This window comes from Filicampus tigris, chromosome 1 (assembly GCF_054856515.1).
Source record: "Filicampus tigris isolate MCC_2025a chromosome 1, RoL_Ftig_1.0, whole genome shotgun sequence".
Taxonomy (NCBI): domain Eukaryota; kingdom Metazoa; phylum Chordata; class Actinopteri; order Syngnathiformes; family Syngnathidae; genus Filicampus; species Filicampus tigris.
In genome coordinates, this window is record NC_141217.1 from 36463690 (window position 1) to 36491044 (window position 27355).

General features: G+C 42.2%; 2 protein-coding genes across 3 annotated transcripts; one reads left to right on the top strand and one right to left on the bottom strand.

Annotated features, from left to right (window-relative positions):
- Positions 1 to 1204: 1204 nt before the first annotated feature.
- On the bottom strand, positions 1205 to 2748 carry LOC147153902 (lithostathine-1-alpha-like). Its single transcript, XM_086037558.1, has 7 exons — positions 2681 to 2748; positions 2487 to 2549; positions 2325 to 2352; positions 2097 to 2182; positions 1782 to 1913; positions 1535 to 1643; positions 1205 to 1461 (listed from the first exon to the last, which is right to left on the bottom strand). Exons 2-7 carry the CDS (start codon positions 2547 to 2549, stop codon positions 1388 to 1390), a joined length of 492 nt encoding a protein of 163 aa, XP_085893684.1. The 5' UTR covers positions 2681 to 2748; the 3' UTR covers positions 1205 to 1387.
- A 6746-nt stretch (positions 2749 to 9494) lies between these two features.
- Positions 9495 to 24349, top strand: LOC147153903 (PDZ domain-containing protein 4-like). 2 transcript variants are annotated; one of them, XM_086045011.1, is made up of 17 exons: positions 9495 to 10007; positions 11596 to 11649; positions 12434 to 12536; positions 12905 to 13079; positions 13166 to 13247; positions 13929 to 14027; positions 14110 to 14172; positions 14377 to 14478; positions 16388 to 16734; positions 17465 to 17651; positions 18223 to 18574; positions 19952 to 20237; positions 20638 to 20708; positions 21968 to 22293; positions 22429 to 22572; positions 23515 to 23627; positions 23701 to 24349. In XM_086045011.1, the coding sequence occupies exons 1-17, from the start codon at positions 9948 to 9950 to the stop codon at positions 23915 to 23917; spliced, it is 2781 nt and encodes a 926-aa protein (XP_085901137.1). In that variant the 5' UTR covers positions 9495 to 9947; the 3' UTR covers positions 23918 to 24349. The 2 variants fall into 2 exon arrangements, with proteins under 2 accessions (XP_085901137.1, XP_085901145.1); XM_086045019.1 differs by having other exon boundaries at positions 23704 to 24349.
- The last annotated feature ends 3006 nt before the right edge of the window (positions 24350 to 27355 follow it).

The following is a 27355-nucleotide window of genomic DNA, read 5'->3' on the forward strand; positions in this document are numbered from 1 at the left end:
TATTGCTGACGTAACCATGATGACAAGTTCTCCTTGGTGTGGATTGAGTGATAATCAATGTACCATAAAAGGGAATTGGCACTTGTGTGCGTGTGTGTGAGCGTGTATGTGTGTGTGTGTGTGTGTAGGGGGGGGGGGGGCGGGGGTACACGTGTGTGCGTATGTGTGCGCCAGTGTGTGATATCGGCATCAATTTGTACACTTGTGTGCGAGGGCACAGACTGAAGGTCTGAGACGGCCACAACGCAGCTACTGCATTTATACACACGATGGCAGCAAAACTCTTTCTGCTTTCTGTTTTTTTTTTTGGGGGGGGGGGGGGGCATTGTGCTCCGGCACCTTTTTGCCATGTCTAACTGACAAATGCATTCACTTGGCTGAGGGTAATAGTTTATTTTAACTGCTATTAGAAACCTGACTCATTTGCATACGGAAGGGTTATTGGAAGTTGGGTCTCAGCTCGCTGTAGACAGCTATCCCTCACAGCGAGACGATATTCTGAGCAGAGTGAAAAGGGGAGATGGAGCGGAGTCGAGAAACAGGACACGAGAAACAACTTGATATATTTTATATTTGAGGCGGCAAGCAAGACATTGAGACAATACGAAGTGGAGCGGAGGAGAGAGGCATGAGATAATAAAAAAATATGTGAAATATAATATATTTGGAGGGGGGGGGCCACAACATTTACTTGTCCCTGCCTAGACCCGGCGCTGCTTGCGCCCCCCCTTCCACAATTTCTCAAATCAATCCACTTTCAAATGCAGTTTTGAGGGGCAGTCTTATCACAATGTATTTTTCCATTAAACAAACACGCAGGCAGATGCATCTGCGATTGCGTTTTATTTTGAAAAACACATCAAGAAGACCAAGAATTGAGTGAACGGTGAATGAATTTGAATGCATATATAAATGTTATCTGTTTTACTCGAAAAGTAAAATGTAAAATATGGTGCACACTCGCTCACCCGTGCAGGTTATTGTTATAGAGGTTATTTTTCAATCACACACATTGCTCTGATTGGCTCGTTGGAGCATTCGTTGTCATTGCTCATTGAATCATGACTAATTTCCAGCATTAACAAACGTTAGAAAAAATAAATAAATAAACCAATGCTTGTACATATAGTACGGCCTGTGATTGACTGGCGCATTTTGTAATCAGGTGAGCAAGTTCGAAAAATAAAACACAAACACATTTGGATGCAAACTGATTGTTCTTCATTAACCAGAAAGATGCTCTATTACATTGCACATTTGTTTACACAATATCAAATGAGCATGAAGGAAGATTAAAAGAAGAGTTTATACTAAACATAGAAATACAAAGGCACCACAAAAGGTGGATATTGTCTCATGCATAATGCAATCTTGTATAAGAATACATTTAGTGAGGAGGCACATCTCTGATGCAAACGTACGGGATCTCATCCGAGCAGACCGCATCCTCCCAAAGTCCAGCTGTAAGAAATGTGAACGTTGACGTATGACAGCATTACGTTCGAAGCAAACTGCAATGGCTGATTTTACTCACCACTTTCATCCATGTGTACACAGTCGCCAGTGCCATCAGGCTCTGTTCCAGACACATCAAACTTGGTGAAATCATTATCCGAGCCATCAGTCCAGATGAAGTCCTCCTCCTGGAAGACAAAATTTGACTGAGCGTCTTTCCTTCAAGATGGTGAAAAGACTGCGATTGGAGGACTCGTTCATTTGTGGCAAAAGCGTTTTTACTGAACACAAGTGAAATGGCTCAATGCGAACTTTTAGTGCGTCACCTCAATTGCATCATGGAGACCAATCCAGGCTTCGTCGTCATTACCACCCGCCCGAATCAGTTCCAGAACGAATGCATTTTCCAGGTCATTGTGGATGGAGACCAGATTCCCGCCAAGAATGTTGCAGACGCTCTGATGGGGAACAAAAGAGTAAAAAGGTGACTCCAACTCATTTGATCCATCAGATAAGAGATTTCGACTCTGGAACAAAGTGTTCAATCAAAAGAAAACAAATGGGATGTTGCTTTGGAATCACAGTAAAGTGCTTCACAGCTGCATCGCAACTATTGTAAAAAGTGGAAAAGTCTTCCATGCCTCTGCATCTGCAAAGGTTCTGCCCTCATTTTCGTAGATGTAACAGTGGCAGTCCAACTGAGTCCAGCCTTTAGGACAGCTATTGCCTGCAAGCACAGTTTAGGTTTGTTTATTTATTCATTTATTTACTTATTTTGAAGAAAACCCAAGGTATGTCAATTAACCTTGCTGTCAAATATCAACTAAAGAAAAGGTATTTGGAAAAGTGTCTGAGGCACAGCTACCAACCTTTCACAACAACAGTGGGCTTGGACCACTGTCAAGAAGAGAAAAATGTTTTGTTTTTTTTAAAGCAGACTGTACAGCATTGTAACAAATGAAGGCAAGAATAAATCAATCAATTGCGAACATGTGCTTCGATCGAAGTCAGTCGATAAGACTTGGACTTACGGCTCCAGTCAACAGTCCACTGATCCCGCAAAGGAGGAACAACGAGTGAAGAGAAAATGCCATCTGTGCATTGAGAGAAAAAACATGTCAACATTTTTAAACAATAAAATTGCAGCATTACGTTGCGCTACGGCGAAACAGAAACGGTGAAAATGTCACCAAAAATTGAGTTTGAAAGCAAGATGTGTCGTTACCTTTGTCGTAGTGTGCGATGTTTGATGTTGACGACGACTACAAGCGATCCTTATATACGTTAGATGACTGTCTTGGAATGTCGAATTGTTTGGGTTTTTTTTTTTTTTACATGTAATGTCTTGGCGTTTCAATTAGTTCCTCATTCTTGAGGAACAACGTAACTAGTGAGCTTTTGTTTCTCTGAACTCCCAGCACATCAAATTCGAGAAGTGCGAACACATCGGACTGGTTTTGCGAGAGAATTCACGTAAATATGGGAAGTACATTGGATTCCTCTGGCATGATAACACACTGCGGAATAGTAGGGGACAATTATAACAGAGCAGCGTTGAACAGGATTGATGAGTGAAGTGTACAAGCCGGTAATTTAAGTGGACTTGTTGCATACCAGTCAGTTTGATGCTCAAAATGACAGTTTAATTGCTCACTTGTCTTACATATGCGCAATGCAGCGTGGGTTCAATTTCCGCTGCGTCATGGGTGAATTGTCGGAGTGTGAATTGTCGTCCATACGTGCTCCATAGTTGAATTACAACCACTTTCGTCTGCCTTGGCTCCAAAGTCAGCTGGGATAGGCTCCATCTCCTCACCAAAATGAAAAATGGTATAGAGTAAGGATGGATATTTGCGTACCAACCAAAGATTCTTGTCATTTCCACTGCAGGAAATATGCCATCCATTTTTTCTCTGAGTCTACAGATGATTGATGTTGGGTGTGCCATTGACGCAGTAGAAGTAAATTGTAAGTGTACAAAAGTGTAGAAAGAAGACCAAAAACTAGAATGAAACGTGCATGTCATGAAAGCAATGACTTGGTTGACATATTGGACATTGTTTGCCACAATATCTTGTATTCTGAATGTTATTTAGCCTTTATATTCAATTCACTTGGTCTTTGCTGCACTTGTTGTTTGGTTCCGGTATTCTGTATGTGACCTGTAAACCTGCAATCCTTTGTTGTGTTCTTTGTCCTGTTCAACAATGTCACTGCTTTGTGCTGAAAAGCTTTCGGGGGCTACTGTATAGGTACCGCATTGTAAGACCAAGAATATGAAATAAGCACGCACTGGAAGAGAGATAGTCCCTCTTCACCGGTGGTTCGTCATGAAGTAATACTCAGCAATGTTTGGAATGGCATACAGCTAGTTGTCTTGCTCATTTTCAAATGACTGCAGGACAGTGGTGGAGCCCCAGGTAAAAAAAAAAAAAAAGTCCTTCTCTGGTGGCGTAAACATTATCTGTAGTACTGATCAACATGCACATCTCAGTTCTAATATTTGTACAATGAAATTGTATTCATTTGCCGCCAACAGTCTATTCTCTTCATTTTGTTGCGTTTTGTATGCACTCTAAAAACGGTTGGGTTAAAAATAACACAATTTTGGGTCAAAAATGGACCGATACACAAATTGGCTCAATTTGACCCACTTGCATTGTTTTGACTACCCATTTTGGTTGTTGTTTTCTGCAAAAACAACCAAAGAAAGTTGGGTCAAATTGACCCAAGTTGTGGATCGGTCCATTTTTGAGTCAAAATTGTGTTACTTTGAACCCAACTATTTTTAGAGTGTGTGTATGCTCAGTTTTGTTTTCAAATTTGAGACCATATCAGTGTACACAGTCGGGCACAATTATGAGGTCATTACATTTTATTTTTATTCATACTTCCGAACTCAAAGCTGCATAAGCGCGAGTGCTTAATGTGTTTGAACATAATAGGCAATATATATGTATTATGTAATGAGGAAAGGTGTGGCCCTCTATGGAGGTATGCCAAATTATTCCTAGCAATTTTCTTTTCCTCCGGCAAAATGGGACAAATTGAGTCACAACTTGGAAAAAAATCTTAGAAATATCAAAGATTTCATTAGGCGCGCCGCACTTCAAATGCCGAACCTGAGGTCTGCAACTAGTTTTCATGTCATCAACAAGTGTGCTCATGTAATTCAGGATTACCCTTCACACACTGCCAACATTCTTTTATACACAATACTGACATTTTGTTTCGCTTATATACAGCACTGAAAAGTGTACATTCACACTACAGAAAGGCACTCAAAAACAATACTGAAATCCTTTCACAGACCATGCTAAAACAAACTGACATGACATTTTAGCCTTTGAAATGTAACATTATGAACTGAAGGCCATGACAATGACTAAAAATACTCAAGGTTTTTTGTTTAAAACCTTGAAGCACAATTGCTGTGGTTCTGCAGGGTACAGGACTTCAAGTATACTAGCATCGGAATAGTTAGAATAATAAAACTGTACAAAAGGTGCGACTGTGCACTAGTTACAAAAATCAAGCTTCTTTTTTTGTTGGTTTTTTTTTGCGTTTCATCTAATTGGACCTCATCTTCTGCTCAACTTCCGGTGCCATCTTGACAAAAGGTGTGTCAGCAACAGTGTTGGGGGTAAAGCGTTACAATAGTAACGCAGTACAGTAGTATAATACATATAGACAGTAACGCGTTTCATATTTCAGGCCCATGATACACATGTTGACATCTGTAATTTACATTAAGAAATTGGTCTGTTCACAACCTCACATGATCACAAGGTATTACCTCCAGCTATGTTTAATTATAGTTCCTGACGCTCTTGAGGCTTCTCGTAACAACGTGAGTCAACTCTCTGGCAAAGAATTTTATTGTTGTTACACCATTGTCATACCATAAGAGGGCTGGGAAGTTATTGTTTGTGACAATAATCACTGTCACGGTTTCATAAAATAAAATGCAAATCATAGACACAAAATACAAGCAGGAACAAACCCAAGTAAAACGAAGTGAATAAACTGCAAAAAAAATAAGTCAATGTGCTTTTTAGATATGATTTAACAAACTTAGTGCCATCAATTGCCATATGTAAAACGTAGTGATTCTGATTGGCTGTTCACAATCAAAATGCAAATCATCTGCCGGTGACAAATGACGTACCTAAGTAAAACGAAGTGAATAAACTGCAAAAAAAATAAGTCAATGTGCTTTTTAGATATGATTTAACAAACTTAGTGCCATCAATTGCCATATGTAAAACGTAGTGATTCTGATTGGCTGTTCACAATCAAAATGCAAATCATCTGCCGGTGACAAATGACGTCACGCTACGGCACCATCAATCAGACAAACTACAATAGACGCCATTATTAGAGTCTGATGTGCTCGTTTCTTATTTACCTTTTTCTTTCAAATCACTTCGAAACTTTACCTCCATGTAGTAAAAGAAAATTAGAACTAACTGAAATTGGAATTATTATAAATAGAAAAAAAAATAATGAAAAAGGAAAAAACATTTAGTCAGTTTTGACTTCAATACATTTTTTTGCTTTTATTACACATGCCCTGTCTGTGTATTTCTATCTATCTATCTATCTATCTATCTATCTATCTATCTATCTATCTATCTATCTATCTATCTATCTATCTATCTATCTATCTATCTATTTGTGTAAATTAATTTGAGAATAATGATAATTTCATTTGTGGTTTACAGTCCGTGATTATTTATTTACTGGACAAAATATCAGTTCCAATATTTATATTTAAAAAATAAATCTTATTGATACAAATATTGATCAAACGTAGTGATGTCCCACCACACCATAGAGTCGAAACATTTAATATTATAGACCACACTATATAGTTAAATATGCTCATAAGTTAACTTTACCAGCTAGAGTATGGCAGCAAATTTTGCAAAGGGAGTTTCTGTTTTTTGTTTTTGGTAAGGGTCGGGCAACAGTTGAGTTTATTGAGAGGCCGGAAAAGTGGCTTGGTTCGTACCTGGAGTAGAAACTTAGTTGATATTTTTCTGAAGATTGAAGCGCTCAAACTAAAGTAAAGAACTGCAAGCAGACCTCCACTAGTGGATCAAGTGGGCCAGAGTGATCATCGCTATGAAGTGGGCACTTGGAGACCGCTTTCCATTCCGATTGTTTGTGTCTGTGTCTGACACTCCCCCCGCATAGCTGTGCCGTGGCCCCAAGGGGGTGTTTTTAAAAATATAATAAAGGTGATGATAAAAATGATGCATCCACCACACACTTACATGGAGTTATCTGTCTTTCTGCACCTCACTCAAATCCACCAAAACCCTGTTACAACACCTGCGCCACAACTTAGACCTGCTCTAAACTGGTCTACGGTATAGTCTACTTTCTGTCACCACATTGTCAGGTGCGCTTGAGCCGTATAGAAGAAATTGCCTTCGGTCGGCTGGAACGCACGTGATGGCGCGAAGGCCTTCTGCCAAATTCCCCAAAATGGTAAACTAGACTTGACCCGAACAAAAATGAAGATACACCAGTCTTTAAGCCGAGCGCACTTTTGTCCATCTACGAAAAGAGAGTCCCAAAGCTTCACTCTAAAAACAGTTGGGTTAAAAATAACACAATTTGGGGTCAAAAATGGACCAATCCACGATTGGGGTCAATTTGACCCACTTTGTTGCATTGTTTTGTACAAAACAGTCCAAAATTTGGGGGTTGTTTCGTAAATAACTACCCATTTTTGGGTTGTTTTCTGCAAAAACTACCCAGAGAGTTGGATCAAATTGACCCAAGTAGTGTATTGGTCCATTTTTGACCCAAAATTTGTGTTATTTTTAACCCAACTGTTTTTGAGTGTTCAAGGACTACATCTGTATGTTTCAGATATGTACTGTGGTTTTTGTAGGTGTGGACAGGTCCTGTAAAATGGTGGAAGATTTCTTGAAGGGGTACTGGTCCTGAATCAGTACAAACTCCTGTTCAGGACCAGACTTGGAGGGAAAGTACAGGTCCTGATTGAGTCCAGCTCCATCTCCTCAAGTAGTGTCTAAATGTTCCTCATGAGTACTGCCATCTTTTAGGTGTTTACAGTTTAAGTCCTGGTTCTGGATCAATATAGGTCTTGATCAAAACCAGATCTGGAGGAGGAGGACACATCCTGATAAAGTCCAGATCCAACTCCTCAAGGACTTAATCTGCCTGTACCAGATGTGGTACTGTAGGTGTCTTGGAGAAAGCTAGTACATTTCCTGGTGAACTATTGCTCCTGGATCAGCAAACGTCAGAGACAAAGCAACAGCGATCCAGATCAGGTGGGAGGAGGAAGACGAGGGAGGAGGGGGAAGGGGTCCAATGATGGCGAGAATTAATTGCCTCCAGCGTGCGATTGGCTGCCGGCGCTACAGAAGAGGAGCGAGCGGCGTGAAAAGGAGATGCGCTCCTCTTCTTCATCACCGTCGTCACATTTTGATTGGGAACGTCAAAATCAAGACTGACGTGTGCCTGCTGGCTCCACACGTGCAACAACAGCATTTTTTTTTTCTGGAGAGAGCGAGGAGGAGTAGGAGGCTTTCGCTATGGAAGTGTTGCCCAGGCCTGGATCACCGTGCGTGCGAGCGATCACAGGCGGCTTCCCCTAAACATCTGGAGGAGGCTCGGAAACATCTGAAAAGGTGCACTGCAAGCCATTGAATTTCGATAATGATGATAATAATAATAATAATAATAATAATAATAATAATAACAATAATAATAATAATAATAATAATAATAATAATAATAATAGTAATAATAATGTAGACAATAATGAAATTGGTTGTTAAGGTGAAAATAAATAGTTGATATACTGACAATAAGAGAACCAAATGACACTTTATTATGATTACTATTGTGGGAACATTTTGTGTCTAAATTATTGTTGAATCTTTTCATATTTTTATGCACATTTTTTAGTTACATTTGACATTTTTATTGCCTGAAACAGAGCCATTGATCTGTTTGAACACCCCCCCCCAAACAAAATCCAGGATTTAAACAAAAATTTTGATAGAATTTATTCTTCTGACCGTATTGTTTTCCTTTTCTTAAAAATAAAACAGAATTTGCATTGCGTTTACATATTTTTGACAATGAAAGCAGTCACAGTGAACTGTGAAAACTGGTGGTAAGAATTGAGCACAAAAGGATGGTGATAGTACAAGAAATAATTTGGAATGGACCAAATGGTGCGTACATGGACCAAAATGAACCACAAAAACACTTTTGGCTCATTTTGGACGTTTTCATCAAAAGTGCAATTCACATACGTTGGACAGTTTATGATGTTAAAATGTCATTGTATTCGTTTGGTATTACTTTAAATCAACATCTGTGCGTATTGTACTGTATGCGGTCCCATCCATATCCTTTCTCTGACTTTCAGGGGTGAAATTCAAGTGCATTTTTGGAGAGATGACTGTGCGGTGGAAATCCAGAGGGGGAGGAAGAAAGGATGATGGTCGGTGGTTTTAGAACTATCATGGAATCATAGCACCAGCCAGCCCTGGATTTCAATTCTTCACTAGATTGAAAATGATCCCTGGCATCCTTGGATTTGGCTCCACCTCTTGAATCAAAGTACCTCCATCATTAGATGTGGTTCCTCCACTGCATTTACAGCACCGTCACTAGATTTAGATCCATCACTTGATTTAGAACAATCGCTGAAATCATAGCTCCATCGCTGGACTTATTTCAGCCTTTGAATTGAATTGATCATATTAACTTAAGGACAAATTTAATTTAGACTCTGCTGTATGTTTTGTGTTGCACAACACACACACACACACGCACACACACACACAGAAGCAAATCACACGTGCACCATAGCAGAAGCCAGGAATAAGACCAGCATTTTTCCAGCAACGAGTTTTTCACATGTTGTCCATAACAGGACCTGTCTTGTGACAAATCTGCAATTACAGAAACCTCACTTGATTTAGATCCTGATCCTTCACATTTCCTCTGGACCACGGGACCAGATGAAGGAATACATGGCTTTTTTTCCCCCTCCAGACTTTGGAAATGTAACAAGAAGTTGATGTTGGCTCCTTCTTGCATTTCCTGATGACATTCCGTCCACTTCAGGTAGATGGAGGCCGAAGGTAAGGGACCAAGGTGCACAAAATGGCCTCAAGTCCAACTTCCTGACTAGGCAAAGTCTGGTCTGCACTGTAGGAAAACCATTTAAAAGAAAATCTGCCAGTCACATTTTTCAAGAAAAAATGTTCATGAATTAATTGACAATAACCATGTACATTTCTATTCCTTCTTCAATGCTAAAATGCTCACGTGACTTTTCAGACCTTTTTTTAATAACTTTTCCAATCACAAGCTCGTATTGGAGGGACATCTTGACGTTTTAGGCTCTTTATCAATCTCACACGAGACTGCAAAGCAACATACGAGGAGAAGAAGGGAAAGGAAGAGCCAATGCGCAGGTGAAAGACGGCATCATGGGCTGCAACATGTGTGTGGTCAGACGTCCTGAGGAGCGCTACAAGGTCATGTACCGGGTAAGTCTACTTGCGGACAATTCGAACGACACAGCATGCCAACACTATTATTGCATTCGAAACAGGAAGTAAAACCTGACATTAGTTGGCATGACTGTTTTGAATTGAATACAAACATTTAACACAACCAGCTGCATGTTTGTTTCTTTTTTTTTTTTTTGCATGTAATTTGCAGGAACCTTTATCCCAATATCCTAATACAACCAAAAATTTGCCGACACAAAAGGGCAAAACTTAATGTTGGGCTGGCACAACAAGGGCTGACGCAATCACCTCCTCTGCGCGACTTTTACGAGTGTTACTTTTAGATTTGCATCTATTTGTCATTTCCTCGATGCTTGATGGCCCACCGAAGAAACATTTTCACAGTTTGTGTGTGAACGCTGTTCACATGACACTACGTGTGTGCATGAATGACGACCGGCTTCCCTGACAACCACCCTCCTCTTCCCCGCAACCGCCCCCCCCCCCCCCAACCTTCACCACAACCTCTCGCATCTCGTCTTCACTTTGCTGTCAAGTGTGTCTCGGTGGGATGTTGTTGCCGTGGTGACCGCTGCCATTAGGGAAGCCGTACTGACGCTTGGCAGCCGGCTGAGCATGCACGCATTGGAATGTAATATATTATTGCAATTTTGGGGGGGGGGGAAATAATGGGATTAAAAATGATGAGACTATAAAGGCGTTGAGAATCAATGTGTATGAGTAATCAACACAATCTTGTTATTCGTTATATACATGGGGAAAATATATATAATTTGCTGTGCTCGGACTAACACGTCACAAAACTGACACGTTACGGTACTATAGTACGTCATGTTTAGGTGGTAACAAAGTAAAATAACGAGTTACTCATACTATTACACTTACTGAATCCAAATCAGAATCATTTACAGGCTTGCGCAGAGCTTGCTGATGAGCTGATTATTTGAATCAGGTGTGTTGGAGGAGGGAAACATCTAAAACATGTAGGATAGCGGCCCTTGAGGACCGGAGTTTCCCCACCCCTGTTATACAGGATTGCAACCTCCTCCCCCCTTACTCCCTCCCACCCTGTTCATTAACTATTTAATGATTCCATCAACACACACACACACGCACACACATGCGCACGCACACACACAATGGTGTTGACAGGCCCATTTGTCATTGGCAGCGTGCCGAGTGCAGGGACACAATAATCACAAACGTGGGGAGGGGATGGCGAAAGGAAGCCCATCATCTTTGTCCCACTTTAGTTCCACACCAGGTCGGCGTGGAAACACTTAAAAATCACCGTGGATGGAGGGTCTACCTGTTCTCAATTTATTGAAGTGACATGCTATGCAAACATGAACAACCCCGCTCATCTTTCTCCGACTTTCTCTTAAATGTGTTCTCAGCTAGCATCCTAATAATTGGACCGAAAAAGAGATGAATGATTACATCGCATTGAAGTGTGAAAACCTCAGACTTGTTTTTCCCCTCTTCATTGTTACTTGCATCTTTATCTTATATTAATCACTCTGTTTTCCTTCTTGATATCCTCCCGACCATGCACCCTGATGTTGCCATCCATCCATCTCTGCCGGCCGTCCGGCCTCATTAGCAAAAGGGCTGCAGCAACTCCCTGCGGCCAATGGATCGTCATGGAACCGAAAAGGTAACAACAAGCCCCAGGCTGGGGTGAGTCTAACAATATCCGGTGTCTATTGTCTACTTCGCCACTGCTCTCCTACCTTAAGTGCCATTTGATCCTCTATTGTTTCACCTTCGCAAGCCACATCCTTCTTGGCAGTTTAACAACACGCTACAGTGTAAGACAAAACACCATCTGCCAGTTGTTGTTTTTGAGACCAAGGTTGAAGCAAGAAGAGTGAACTTAGCTCGGTGAAACTACGGCGGGAGATGACATTTTTGCCAGCACTAAGGCGCTCACTCCTCTCACTACATTGTAGGATCCAGGTGCCAACTCGAAGATCTGGATATTGAAGACAACATTTTCATATCGGCACACAAAGAAAAAAGGGATTAAAAAAAAAAAAGACAAAACATACTGACTCAATACAGATGATGGAATAAACCTGGAGAGAGAGAGATTGTAAGAGGTTGAAAAAGTCACTTATAGCACACATGTCAAACTCCCGCTCTCGAGGGCCGCTATTGTGCATGTTTTAGATGTTTCCCTCCCTCCAGCACACCTGATTCAAATGATTGGGATCGTTATGAGGCTCCTGCAGAGCTTGCTGATGAGCTGATCATTTGAATCAGGTGGTAATTGCATTTTTCTTCCTCTTTATTTCTTTCATTCTTCAATCATTATCAGGAAAAAGGGTCACACAAAAGGTCGAAGAAAAAGCAAAACTTGAGAGGGTTCCGCCGTGATGTCAAGTAGAATCATTCAGGATCCATGCTAGACTAAGGTGCACAATGTGTCCCACTGTCAGGTGAAAGGAAGGAGATGCTCTCACCTCCCAATGGACAGAGCGCTCAAGTCCCAGGAGCATCTGCAGCGACCCGGGCCCAACCACAAAAGTCACAAAAGGAAAGGTAACAAGTTTCTCAACATCAGCTTCCAGGCATCATCGCCATTATCAGAACAAATATCAATTGTACATTTTGACAATTGAGCTAGAACTACTACATTGTGGACAACAATGTTTTCATTATGCTTCGGATTAGACAGGATGTTGGCGTCCCATAATTCAGTGCAAAGTGCAAAGGGCTAATATGTGACCGAGCAAAATTGTACGACTTGACTTATGACTTGCTTCACCAAGTGGTGACTTGCTTGAAATCCAGTGGAGACTCAACTTCAGGCGCCTGCTTGACCCTTGAGACCTACTTCTGATTTGCACCTGACTTATTCCCACCTCTGCTAAACACACACAGTACATGACTGCGCCTCCTCTCGTCAGGTGCGATAGTCAACACCAGAAACGGAGCCAATGGCACCTCCGTCTCCTCCTTCAGCTCGGTTGCTCTTCTTCCTGAGCATGTGGACAACGCCACGCAGACTGACGTCAGCTTCCAGTGGCCGCCGACCACTCCTCTTCTCCCCAGTTTGATGGGAGAGTACCGGGCTGACAAATTGTATGTTTGACTCCTTTGATGATGATGAGGAGGAGGAGAGTGAAATGAAGCGCAGGCGCCATTTGATATTTAACGACTTCCCCCAGCAAATGCGTTTTCGACGATGGTGACGACTACTTGGAAGCGTCACACCACGATGTGGACAGGCCAGACGAGCTGGAATATGAGGTGAGGGCATCTACCAAGGTTGACCTCGAACCGGTTATGTCGACTCCCCTCACAGCATATTCATTCACTGACTCATCTCCTTTGGAATCTGCCACATGTCCTCGAACAATCGATTCATTCAACATAAATCGTTCACCTCTCAGCCATCCCCAGTCAACACAGGTCTCAGGTCCCCAGGGCTCCGCCCTGGGCCCCCTCCTCTTCATCACATATCTCATTTAGATCATACTCTCCAGCAGATCCAATTCTTTACTACCAAGATCTTAATTCACACTGTCACTGAATCCTAATCGGTTTTGTTACGGGTGGAGACAATCCCACCATTTTGCTCTCTGCTTAGGATAAAAGTCTGGATATCCCACTTGACACCACCTCGGCAGTTCAAGTTCATACACTATTATATCAACTACTATATCACAATATCAAACTTTAAACATTTCTGGTCAATTTTTTTATACTCGTCCTCTTGATTTCCACTGATATTTCTTGTGTTTTTTATTATTTATTTTTGATGTTGGTTTTGTTGTTATGGTCAGCATGTGTGCCATGACAGGCACTTTTAAATGAAATTCTTTATTATTATCATTATAATAAGAAGAATTATTATCATTATAATTAGTAGTAGTAGTAGTATTGTCATAGTATCAGTCTTCTTATTAATATTATTATTGTTATTATTAGGAGGTGGCGCTTTACAAGTCCAGTCAGGAGGAGAAGCTGGGCCTGACGGTGTGCTACAGGACAGACGACGAGGATAAACTGGGTATTTATGTCGGAGAGGTAAACACGTACCCGCTGTTTTTCGGCTGCTAATGCTCTTGAGTTCATGTGTTGGTTTTCTTCCTTTTGTCACGTGACCAAGGTGAATCCAAACAGCATCGCTGCCAAGAACGGACGCATCAGGGAGGGAGACCGAATACTTCAGGTACCTCACATCTTCTCTGCTAGAAGGGAGCTGTCTTTAGTAGCTCTTATTTTGCCTCCACTTCACTTCCACTCACAGTTGCAAGAAAAAAAAAAACGCAAGCGAACCCTTTGGAATTCTGCATAAACTGTTCTTAAAATGTGATTTAAACCACCGAATGTTTGCTGGCGGCTAGATGATACACTTGTGATGCCTCACGTGCAGATCAACGGGGTAGAGATTGGCAGCAGAGAAGAAGCCGTCGCCATCTTGAGCAGAGAAGACAGCGGCAACTTCTCCTTGTTGCTGGCCCGGCCCGACATGGAGGTGACTTGCAACTGTCAACACACGCTGCACAAATGAGTCAACACTAATGAAGATAAAGCCTCCTTCCTTACACGTCTCCTGCCGCATACACGCTAAGCTCGCACATGACACTATAGTGTCAATAAACATGATAAATTAATTGTTTTACGATGGATGGCGTGTACGCCAGTGTGTCCACATTTGCTGACTGGGCAGGAACAACATGACTGCTACTCATTCATACATGACCACACCGCCACACACGCAGAGTCATTTATTCCGTTTCCAGATTTAGAGTGAACAGCAGAATGGGAAGTATGTCCCGTATTACTGAGGCAGCAAATAGCATAATGTGTAGGTGTGTGTGTGTGTGTCGGGGGTTGGGTTAGGCCAGATTTAAATACCTTTTTCAAGCCATGCTTCGCGCATAGCAATACATCCTCCCCACTCGTGTGTTCAACATAATCAAATGATCACTTTAATCACATCTTCTCCAGAGCTCCCCTGCCTCAAGCTAGCTTCCTTGACATTTATAGCTGCTATGACTTCACTAAGATCCAATTTATTCAGCATATGCTGTTTTTGTTCATTTTCCTAAATAGTCAATGCAAATCACAGTTAATGTTATGCAGATAGTCAACAATTGTGTTCACTTTGATAAATGAAATGTTATCAGAAAAACATGATGGGATTAACATGGCTCGTAACAGCAACAGTAACAACAATGAACAACTGTCCCGTATTAGCCGGGACGTCACGTATTTTGGGCTAATTTGGTTTGTCCCATACGGGACCTTAAATGTCCCGTATATTTACTATCAAATCTTGCAAATACAGAAAACTGAAATCTACCGATCCTGTAATATAAGATGCTTTTAGTAAAGCTCTGGATGGCGATCGATTGTCAATAACTACGGACACAGACGGGTTGGCAGCTCAATGTCTGTTACTTGCATACTTGCTTGAACATACATTGCTGGTTCTTAAACAGTGATAGCACATTACAGCGCTCTCTAATGGAGATTCTCGGTACTGCACATGACAGATCCTAGATCAGATAAAGCGTGAATCTCAGAACAAACGGCAATCACTCCAGCTGTCATGTAAGGACTTCTCTCTGGCTGCGCAAAATGACAGAAGCCTGCTTGAGTCAGTCAAAAGCAGCCAGAAATATCCATGGAAAAAATACATTTGGTGAGTCACACTCCTCTTTTACATTTCAGATTTCTTACACCCGTTTTTTGATGAAAAGAGCCAAATTGTGGTTTCATATGAGGTGACATATCGTCGCTGTCCTGTGAAAAACACTGTCCATTTTTTCTTATTTTTACGTGAATGTGGTTTCAGCATTAACGTGAAAATTTGAAAAATATACAAAATTCATACATCACGCTCACACCACCGTGGCACCTGTCCCTTATTTAGGAGTGAGAAAGTTGGCAACCCTAATAGAGACTGACAAAAAGTATGGAACTGAATGAAACATAACTGACAAGACAACAAGCCCTGCTGGGCATTTGACTAAAAATTCCCCGCGACAATAGACAATTACCTCGACGAAAAAAATGGGCTTCCAACTATGCTTGGTCAAGATTATTTTTTTAAAGTTTCCCTCCTATCGTTTATCGCCTACAAAATGGGTGTCCGTCATAGGCGGAAGGCAATGAGGCACACCTGGACAAGACACAAGTGGCTGACTGGAGCGGATTCGTAGACACTGGCGACCGGGCTGATGAGAACAGGTGGAAGCAAAACCCTAACGAGCAAGGCAAGACATAAGATGGACACGGGGAAAACACCAAACAATCAATCTCTAATCAAAACCAAATCAACAAAAACTCAGATCATGACCGTACCACTGTTTTTGTGAACACGCCTTAAAAAGGTTACTTTTACATAATATATCCACTTGAAACAAATGTCCTTTCAGGAAGACCAGCTTGTCGATGGCGTCATGACCAAACACCTCTCGCCTTACTTACACCTCCACCACGGTGGAACACAAAGAGCAAGAGAATTTGATGATGCCGAGGAAGATGACGATGAGGAAGGAAACGGGGCGGAGCCCCCCGTGCCACTCCCCCCTCTTCTCCACCTGACGCCGCTACTGTCCAACAGCCAGGAACTGGACAGCGGACTGGGGCGCACCGATGATAGCACACGCTACGACGAGTCGTCAGAGCATGACCTGCTAGGTGGCCCGAGCAGCGCCTGCAACACGGATGCCACCAACACGCCCGGAAGCGCCCGCAAGGTCTGCCTGGGCCACAGTCAGAGGTCAGGACCTCCAAAGAGTGCAAAGCAAAACTTTATGCTACTATATACTTTGTTAGTAGGAGAAGTAGTAGTTGTAGTAACACAAGTTCAAAAGAAAGAGAGTGAAGCCAGAGAGGAGGATCAAGTGGAATTTAAGAAAAGTGAAATGCTTTGAAGACTTAAAGGCAATCACGGCGGACCTGTTTTCTGAAGCTGAGCCGTGATTGGTCGTAACCTGAGCCCTGAGCAACTGTCATGTCATTTTCAGTCAAAAAAAGTGACGAAATGGCCGCACCCTGAAACGGCTAAAAAGGAATGGATTTCGCTGCTTAACGCATATTCCACAAGCGCAATATTAATCAGAATGGCGTGTTTCAACGAGTGGGCCTGCATGGAACATATTCTTGAAAAAAAAAACATGTGTGGGTTGATTTCCTTTGAGGAAAGTGAAATGGTTAAAATATTGGTGAAATGGGATAGTGAGAGAAAGAGAGAAAGAAGAGACCAGACAGAAACACAAGGAGACGACGCGGGAGGTGAAGAGGGAGTAAACAAAAGCCAAGCAGAAAGTATACGATGACTTGAGTAAGAGGTGAGGGGAAGGAGTTTTAGAGATTGGCCGGGCCGAGAGACGGAGCTTGGAAGGATTTGCAGCAGGTTAGGGTGATTCAAGATGGTTGGAAATGTAGTGCCGAGTAGTTCGCGAGGAGTCCTTTGAGCAGTTGATGAACCTTTCGTTTGACTCCCACAGGCTCAGTCCACGACTCAGTCCTGGACTAGGACCCAGCCCCAAGATGACCCCTCCGAGTCCACGGCATGCCCGAGGAAACACCCCACCTCCTTTTGCACACCTGCAAGACTTCCAGCTCACCTCCGACTCTCTCACTGGATTGGATGTAACTGAGGGAGGTACCGCGCAAAACCACGCCCACCACAAGGTAAATCCGTTAGGATGAATCAGAGTTTGGACTCGAGTTCTGTAAAGGAGATATTGTGCTTTTTTTCACGGTTCAAAATATTTCCCAAATGTCTTCATAAAGCCTCTCTAACATTCTTTGGTCAAAATCCTCAAACGAGAAAGAATTACAGCACTCTGAACGGTTTGGGGGGGGGGGGGGCAGGTCTGTCTCATGCAATGACAGACTTAGCGAAACATTTGAGTATTTACCGGTTCTTAGAAGCTGATCTGATCCGTGTAAAGCACAGCAGCTCTGCTTACCTTTTGACATGCTCGTGCTTCCCACTTGGAAATTGAAACCCTTCACCCAGCTGTCAAGTCATGGGCGGAGAAACTTGGGGAGCAGTTCTTGTGTAACTTAGCTCCACTCCAGACAACTACAGTATTTTTATACACTCTTAATAGCAAGTTTTATATAACGTCCCCTTTAGAGTGTTGTTATTGTATCATTTAGAGCAGCAGTGCTCTTCCACCTTTATGTAAACATGTGAGGGAAGTTGCTTTGTGGTTCCTAGTAAACAACACAAGCTCCATAAACCTTTGACTCTCAGCTTCAGCTCCACAAGTGTCCAGTGAATATGATGGCGGGCCTCACGGAGGCCGAGTGCCAGCGGTACCAGGAGCTACTGGAGATCAGGTACCACTGCGAGAGGCAGCCAAGGAACGGAAAAGGAGAGGAGGAGGAGGAGGAGAAAGAAGGCGCAAAGGAGCAGGGTTTGACGTCTTCGGAGGTGGACGTGAACTGCAACGCGACCATGAGCGAGCGGGAGATGGCGCTCATTGAGGAAGAGCTGCGCCACTTGGAGTTCAAGTGGCGCAACATCCTGCGTGCGCAGAAGATGCAGCAGCTCCGTGAGAGATACCTTAAAGCCTGGATGATGGAAGAGGAGACGGCGGAAGCAGGTATCCGTACCACGCACCCACTAGCTGTCGTATTATTCGTTGTAGTAGTTGTATTTATTGGTAGAATTAGTCTCCATCCATCCATTTTCTCAACCGCGTATAGAAATAGTATTACCCGCGGCAGTAGTAGTAGTCGTTGAAGAAATATTTTTAAGAGTAGTTTTAGTATCAGTGGTCGAATAAAAGGAGTAATAGAAGTATGATAATAATAATACCAATAATCATCATCATCATTATCATCTTTTGATGATGATGATGATTAGTACTCCTGATTGTAGTATTCCAGTATTAGTATTATTCGTAGTCGCAGTAGTAAGACTAGTAGCAGCATATATGTAGTATTGATATGGGTATGAGTAGTAGTAATATGAATTTGTGTACTGTACTAGTCATAGTGTTAGCAGTAATAGCAGTTGTAGTATGAAAATGAGCAGTAGAGTAGTCATATGAATTATGAATACTGAATTGTGGTATTAGTAGTATGACTACAAATAGTAGCAGTACTAGTATGGATAGTAGTATCAGCAGTAGTAGTATTCCGATTCGTTGTATGTGTAATACTGAGTAGCATTAATATGAGTATGAGTAGCGTTACAAATATGGGGAGTATTAAAATGAGCGGCATTATTAATGAGTGGTAGTGCAACGAATGCGAGTGGCGGTAGTAAAAATAGTGGTGAGAGTATGTGTAGTAACAGTGGTGTGACTATGAATGGTTGTAGTAGCGGCGGCCGTATTTGTAGTATTGCTATGATTATGATAAGCACCACAAATATTTCTCAATTTATGTCAAAGGTTTCAATTTGATGGGTGCCAACGTCTCCCTGGAGTCCGACAAACATGATCCTATTTGCAATAATCACATCAGTCCCACAGCAATGTTAATCAACGTTCTCTTTTGCGTAATACCAACAACAACGTTTGCAGTCAACTTACATGCCTTACGTTTGATTGATGGCATCCAAACAAGTTGTTGTTTGCTTTCATAGCAACCACACCTTCAACGCATCAAAACAGACCAGAAAACAAAAGAGTGCAAACTTAACAAGACATTGAGACGCTCAGACTGGATAGTTGTTCAACTGTTTAGTGGTGCATGCTTTGTTGTTTATTAACAAAGACTTGTTGTTAGACTGTCGTATGCGGAGTTGGCAGATTCGTGATGTGCGGCGTACATGTTTGGAAAGGTGTTTCCACCTGTACAAATTACGCCCAAAGCGTACAACTTGACGGATGTACTGTATTTAAAAAGTAAATATGACTTAATTCTGGAAAAAAAGATTTGACCTTTGAGATGATCTTAGTTAAATATGTAATATCCTACACGCATATACACTTAATTTTACAAAGTAACTTAGAAAAAATGTTGACATGCAGTTCCGCGGGACAACAATGGCGCCAACGATGATGATACCCGTTGCCACGAGTTGTTGGCCATCAACGAGTTTCCGGAGCGTTCCAACGACAGCAAAGACAGCACAAGTGCTTACGGCAGCGGCGAGAGCTGCCGTGGCACGCCATTGGCCGGCACCGTGAGAATCCCGCCTCTCCGGGAAGATGAGGGCCCCACGTCCCCGCCTCCCCACTGGGAAAGACGCCACTCTAACCTCGGATGCGGCGGTTGGGAAGGCGACATGGTCAACACTTCGACCTACAACTTCAGGTCCACAGATTAGTCACTATAAAAAAAACTGTCAAACAAAAAACATGCAAAAAACGCCACTAAGCCATTTCAGGACATGATAAGTATGTAAATTTAGGATTGGGCAGAAACGGAAAGGTTCTCCTTTGTTTGTAGAAAAAGCAATTGACAATGACATTCAAAACACATTTTGCTTCTGGATTTCAATATTTCTCCTGATATCAAACAAGCTTTGATTTTTTTTTTTTTTTTAATTTTTTCAAGTTTTTCATAACTTTACATTAATGACATAAATAAATATTTTTCTTTACAGAAACATTAACGCTGAACACTATGGATGGATGGTTGGATTTCCAAGTACAGTATTACCAATTGAACACTCTTAAGGTGTCCAAAATACAATTTGTTTATGCCTCCATAGATCTCTGTGCAGAGAGCTGGGATCACCATCGAGACGAGGCATGGCTGAAAGAGGGCATGGTTCCAGAACAGGTAATAGCCATACACACACTGATTTTTCAAACTTGAGAGAAACTCACTTCTGCCAAGGAAAAAGTTGTACTGCAGATTGCCAACACAGCACACCACACACATGACCCGTCTCTGTTTTGACTGACCTGTGAGAGACAGCAGGTGCCACAGGACATTTAGACTTCCAGAAAATACAAAGACCAACCAGGAGTAGTAGGAGAAGATAAAACAGAAGAAGCTAAGCTAAATGTTAGCTTGTCAATGAAGTCCATTAACCAACTCAACTCAACCATCGCTGCATACCAAGTGCTGTACGCTGGTCGTTTTTCTTGCGGTGACTTGTTGTTAAACAGCAGAGCTGGGCATTTTACTACAAATTGAGCGTCCGTCATTTGTCATCCGTCTGCACCGCGGGTGCCTTTCCGTCGTCGGTCATTTGCCTTTTATTCGAGGGAGGGGGGGGTATAGTACCCACCGATAGGCCGGTCCGCCTCTAATTTTAAACGGGCTTCCGTCTGTGATTCCGACTAAACTTTCACTAGCACCAACACATTTAACGATTGTCGGCCCCAACTGTTTTCCCAGCAGATCGGATGATGGCTCAGGATGATCTATCAGAGGCATGGCCCTTGAAGTCAGGTCAAAACATTGAAGCAAGGTCTGAACCTCGAGGCCAGCTCTGCACCCTAAAGCCTCGAAGTTGGGTTTAACCTTAAAGTTAGTCCTGAACCTTGAAGCCACATCTGAATCAAAAAGACATGTTCTAAATCTTAAAACAAGTCCTGAACTTTGAAGTCAGATCCGACCCTCAAAGAGGAAGTCAACCCAAACATATTTTTTTTCGAGAATATGTTCTATGCAAGCCCACTAGTTGATACAAGGCATTCTGATAAATATTGCATTTGTGGAATAAGAGTTAATCCACTCGTTTTTAGCCATCTGTGGGGGCGGCCATTTGGCCATTTCTGTCGACTAAAATGACATCACAACTACTCAGCTTCAGAAAACAGGTCAGCTGTGATTGGTCGTTACCTGAGTAGTTGATGGCTAAAATTGAGTGGATATTGCTGCTTAACTCATATTCCACAAACGCAATATTAATCAAAATGAGTTTCAACTAGTGGGCCTGCTGGGAACATATTCTTGAAAAAAAAAACATGTTTGGGTTGTATTTAAAGCCAGGTATGAACCTTGAAACCAGGTCTGAACCTTAAAGTCAGGTCTAAACCTTAGCACAAATCTTAATCTTAAACGGGTGACGAATGAACATCTGGATGCAGGCATCGCCCCCTCCAGGCCCAGTGGAGGAAGTGCAGAGTCTAGCCCCTTCCTGGCCCAGCGGCGCCAAAGCCAAAACAAAGTACTGGAGCGCTACCACAGCTGCATGGTGTTGCCCTCCGATGGCCTGCTGGAGCCACTGGATCGGGAGCTGGCCGAGGACAGAGGGGCAGCTCCGGGAAACAGCTGGCCGGCCAGCCCGCGCAGCGTGAGCGACGCCCCTTGCGGTCCTGCAGATCGTCACACACCCTCCCGCTTGCGTCTGGCGCTACCATTACTACTAGCACACTCATTGCCAAGCGCCACAGGACCGCGCATGGAATGGAAGGTAGGGGACAACTGGACTTGGGGTGCACGGTTTCAAAGGTTTGGGAAAGGTTGTTGTAATTCACCACAGTTCTTTCTATACGAGTCTAGCTTTATTCTTCTGTCGCTTTCATTGTGTATGCCTGTTCGTGTTCAGGTGAAAATCCGCAGCGACGGCACTCGCTATGTGGCCAAGCGGCCAGTCAGGGACCGCCTCCTCAAAGCGAGGGCCATGCAGATCCGAGAGGAACGCGGCGGCACCACCACCGATGATGATGCCGCTGCCAGCGAGATGAAACAGGTACGCGACTAACACGTCACCTCTGAGCTCCACCAGCCAGCAGTGTGTTGCCATAAGATCTAAGCTAACCAGAATAGATCGCTGGCGTCGGGCCAAAAACACAATCTGACAAGTAGTAGTTTGTCAAACTTGGTCGTCTGAAACGTCAACGGAAGCCCGTTTAAAATGATAGCCGGACCGGCCCGTGGGCGATTACTAGTTGTAATGTCGGATGAATGGATGGCGGAAGGGTAACAAATTGCGGAAGGACCGCAATTATTTTGTAAAATGCCCAGCTATGGTGCTATACATAAAACATAAAAGACAACACTCAAGTCATTCATTGAGACAATGGCTACATTAACATGACAATCTCATCAAGGATTAAAAAGAAGAAACGAAAACCCACAGTCACGAAATCCAATCAGAAGAAGGAAACATACGCGGGAAGGACAAGCAAAGCAAAAGAAGCTCTCCAAAAATGGAACAGATGGGACAAAGTGAGAAGAGAACCAATCAGAGCCCAACTTCAGCGGTCATTTAGTCGACAACTAATTTTTCAGTTCTAAGATGGCATAATATTATCATTTCCATATTTTTCATTGAAGCAAAGTTGAATAATGACACAGTTGTGTTCAATGTGTTTTTTTGCATGTTAAACTAGTTAGAAATAGGTGTATTATACTTTCTGTATAAAAGTTGAAATATATGCAGAAGGAAAACATCGACTAAATGATCAAACAGCAATTTTAGTCGACTAAATTATTCATGAATTTAGTCGACCAAAATAGCTCTTTATTTTTGTCGACGAAAAATTAAACCAAACTAGAATACAATCAGATGAGTCATTTATGACTACAACTTTAAACATTTTAGTCAAAAGACTATAACTAGAACTAAATCAAAATATCTTTCAAATCGAAATGAATACTGCGTGAGAATAATAAAGTGTAAACTGAACAGGGCCGCTACTGGAGCAAAGAGGAGAGAAAGCAGCAGCTGCTGAGGGCCAGAGAATACAGACGAAGACGAGAGTTCATGATGCAGAGCCGCCTGGACTGCCTGAAGGGCGACAGGTAGAAACAGTACATGAAAAGCATCACCACCAAATCCTTCAGTCCAACACTTGATTCTTCTCGTTTTCCCCAGCAGGGACGCGGTATCATCAGCTGGTGGCGCTGTAGAGCTTCCCGTCCCTGTCCATCATGACAACGTGGTTCCCCTGGGCCAAAAGAAAATGAGCAGGAACAGGAATCGCCGCATTCTTGACAACTGGAATACCATCCAGGAGCTGCTGGCTCACGGCTCACGCTCGCCCGACGGCAAGAAAATCTTGAATCCTCTCCTCTCCTTCACTACCGTGTGACTTGTGGAGGACAGCGCGAAGGGGACAGAACTAACAACACTGGTCAACAGAAAATTTTGATCAGAGATAGCTATATGTGTCCCGAGACATATTTTGACGTTGATTTAAAACATGTCCTTAATGTTCTTTTTAGCAAAGCAGGTTTTTGAGATATTTACATTTTTTTGTTTTTAAGTTTGACTTATAAAAGCTTGCGCGATACAGATTTTACCATGCTTTGTCATTTATAGCATTTCTGATTATAAATTAAAAAAAAAAAAATTATGAACCAGTATTTGGAAAACTGAAGAACAGAAGAAGATCCTCCCCAAAAATAATGAGTCTCATTCGTTGATACGTGGATGATTTTTGGGGGGATTGGATTGAAAGCATTGACTTTTCCCCCCCCATGTTTAACACCTGTGGTTTAAACAACGATGCAGTTTACCTGTATTTGCGGATTTCCCCAATCCCAGGAGCTTCATTTTCCCGTTTATTCTTATCTTCTCTTTGACTCACTGAAATCGAGTTGACATACTGTTGATGAATTTCTCAATGCTCTCCATGTTGTAGTGTTAACTGTTGTTGTTGTGGTTGTTGTTGTTTTTATCAAAACCAAACACATGTTCACTTCTAGGCAGGCATTCGGATCAGTATTCTTACTACGTTTGCCAGCCCAATGCTTACATACAATAGAAAACAGCATCGATGGGCTAGCAAAGATTAGCAGTGCTGCCGCGGTCGGTTTAAACCATCAAGCAACTCTTACTTAGGGGAAACAACATCGCTTACAGTACACTATGAACAAACAGTACAAAGACACAGGGATGTATTCTCTCTGATCAGTGGAATTAATCACAACTGCAGGAATGTAGCTTCGGCTTTAGCTTACTTTGATGACTTGTTAATTGTGTCATGCTCCTGCCACCATCAGGCTTCAGCACACACAGATTGGGCAGCACATTATTTGTAATATGTCCGGCCAGTATGCTGAATGTGTGACAATGTTTGATTAATTATTGTGGTTTTGTGCTCAATAGCTTAGCTTTCATAACAAGAGAGGAAGCGTATGTTGACACTGGAGTCTTACTGCTTTGAATGTATTTTCTCTTGTTCTCATAACAGGCCTTGGAAATAGCATTTTTGAATGGAATGTTGGGTAGACTACAATTTGTGTGTAGTGATGACAATGTGAAAGATCAATGCTGAATGACATTAGACAGACACACGCATACACAAATAATCAATCAATAAAGCCATTTCACTGATTTTGTCTGGAACACGTCCTAGTCTGTGTTACATTAAATACTATTTGTGCTTCCTTAAATACTGTTTGCCTACCTAATTACTGTATGGGCTACCTTACGAACTAACAATTTTCAGCAGCACAAGAAATCCTAATCCTAGTTTGAAGCCCTCTTTTTAAACCCTAACCATGATGTTAGACCCTAATTTGAAACCCTAACCCTAATTAAAATCCAGAATCTAAAACCCCAAGCCCCAGTTTGAAACCCAAACTGTAGTTTAAAAGCCTACTTTGAAACACTATCCCTGGTTTGAAACCCGACTTAAAAACCCTAACCCTAGTTTGAAACCCTAATTGGAAACCCTAAGTCAAGTTTTAAACCTTACTTTTGAACCCCAATAATCGTTTAAAACCCTAATTTGAAACCCTAAACCGAATTCAAAACCCTAACTTAAAACCTTAAATCTAGTTTATAACCTTACTTTGAAACATCAATCCTAGTTTCAAACCCAATTTTAAAACCCTACTTTGAAACCGTAACCTTAGTTTAAAACCGGACTTTGAAACCCTAACCCTAATTTAAAAACCTTCTTTGAAACATTGACCCTAATTTAAAACCCTAATTTCAAAACCTAACTCTATTTTAAAACCCTTTTTTTAAACCCTAAACTTTGTTTAAAACCCGACTTTGAAACCCTAATCACAGTTTTAAACCCTTCTTTGAAACCCTAACCCTACTTTCAAACCCTTCTTTGAAAACCTAATCCCAATTTAAAACCCTAATTTCAAATCCTAACTCTATTTTAAAACCCTTTTTTTAAACCCTAAACTTTGTTTAAACCCCGACTTTGAAACCCTAATCACAGTTTTAAACCCTTCTTTGAAACCCTAACCCTAGTTTCAAACCCTTCTTTGAAACCCTAACCCTAATTTAAAACCCTACTTTCAAACCCTAACTCTATTTTAAAACCCGACTTTGAAAAACAAACCTTAGATTGAAAGACAATTTTGTAACCCTAACACTAGGAGGGGAATGATAGTCTCTGCCGCCATCTGGTGGGCAATTTTTGCATGTGCAACAGCGAAAAAGAACCCAAAGCCAAACCCTGGTGTGAAACCTAAATGGAAACCCGAACCCTAGTTTGAAACCCTACTTTGAAACCCTAACCTTAGTTTAAAACTCTACTTTGAAACCCTTACCCTAGTTTGAAACACTAGTTGGAAAACCCAAACCTAGTTCTAAACCCTACTTTAAAACTCTAAACCTAGTTTGAAACCCTAATTGGAAACCCGAACCCTAGTTTGAAACCCTACTTTAAAACCCTAAACCTAGTTTGAAACCCTAGTTTGAAACCGTAAACCTAGTTTGAAACCCTACTTTAAAACCCTAACCCTAGTTTGAAAAATTAACCCTACTTTAAAACCCTAGCTGGAAACCCTAACCCTAGTTTTAAACTCTAGCTGGAAAACCTAATCCTAGTTTACCACCGTAACCCTAGTTTGAAACCATAGCTGGAAACCCAAAACCTAGTTTGAAACCCATCCATCCATTATCTGTAGCGCTTATCCTCACATGGGTCGCGGGCGTGCTGGAGCCAGCTGTCCCAGCTGTCTTTGGCCAGTAGGCGGGGGACACCCTGAATTGGTCGCCAGCCAATCGCAGGGCACACAGAGACAAACAAACATCCACACTCACAATCACACCTAGGGGCAATTTAGAGTATCCAATCAACTTACCATGCATGTTTTTGGAATGTGGGAGGAAACCGGAGTACCCGGAGAAAACCCACGCAGGCACGGGGAGAACATGCAAACTCCACACAGGGAGGCCGGAGCCGGGATCGAACCCACGACATCTAAACTGTGAGGCAGACGTGCTAACCAGTCGACCACCGTGCCGCCTTAGTTTGAAACCCTTAGCCGGAAACCCTAACCCTAATTTGAAACCCTAACCCTAGTTTGAAACCCTAGCTGGAAACCCTAACCCTAGTTTTAAACCCTAGTTGGAAACGGTAACCCTAGTTTGACACCGTACCCCTAGTTTGAAACCCTAGCTGGAAACCCTAACCCTAGTTTGAAACCCTAACCCTAGTTTGAAACCCAAGGTGAAAAGCCTAACGCTAATTTGCTTTCCTAACCCTAGTTTGAAACCCTAGCTGGAAGCCCTAACCCTCATTTGAAACCCAAAACCTAGTTTGAAACCCTAGTTTGCA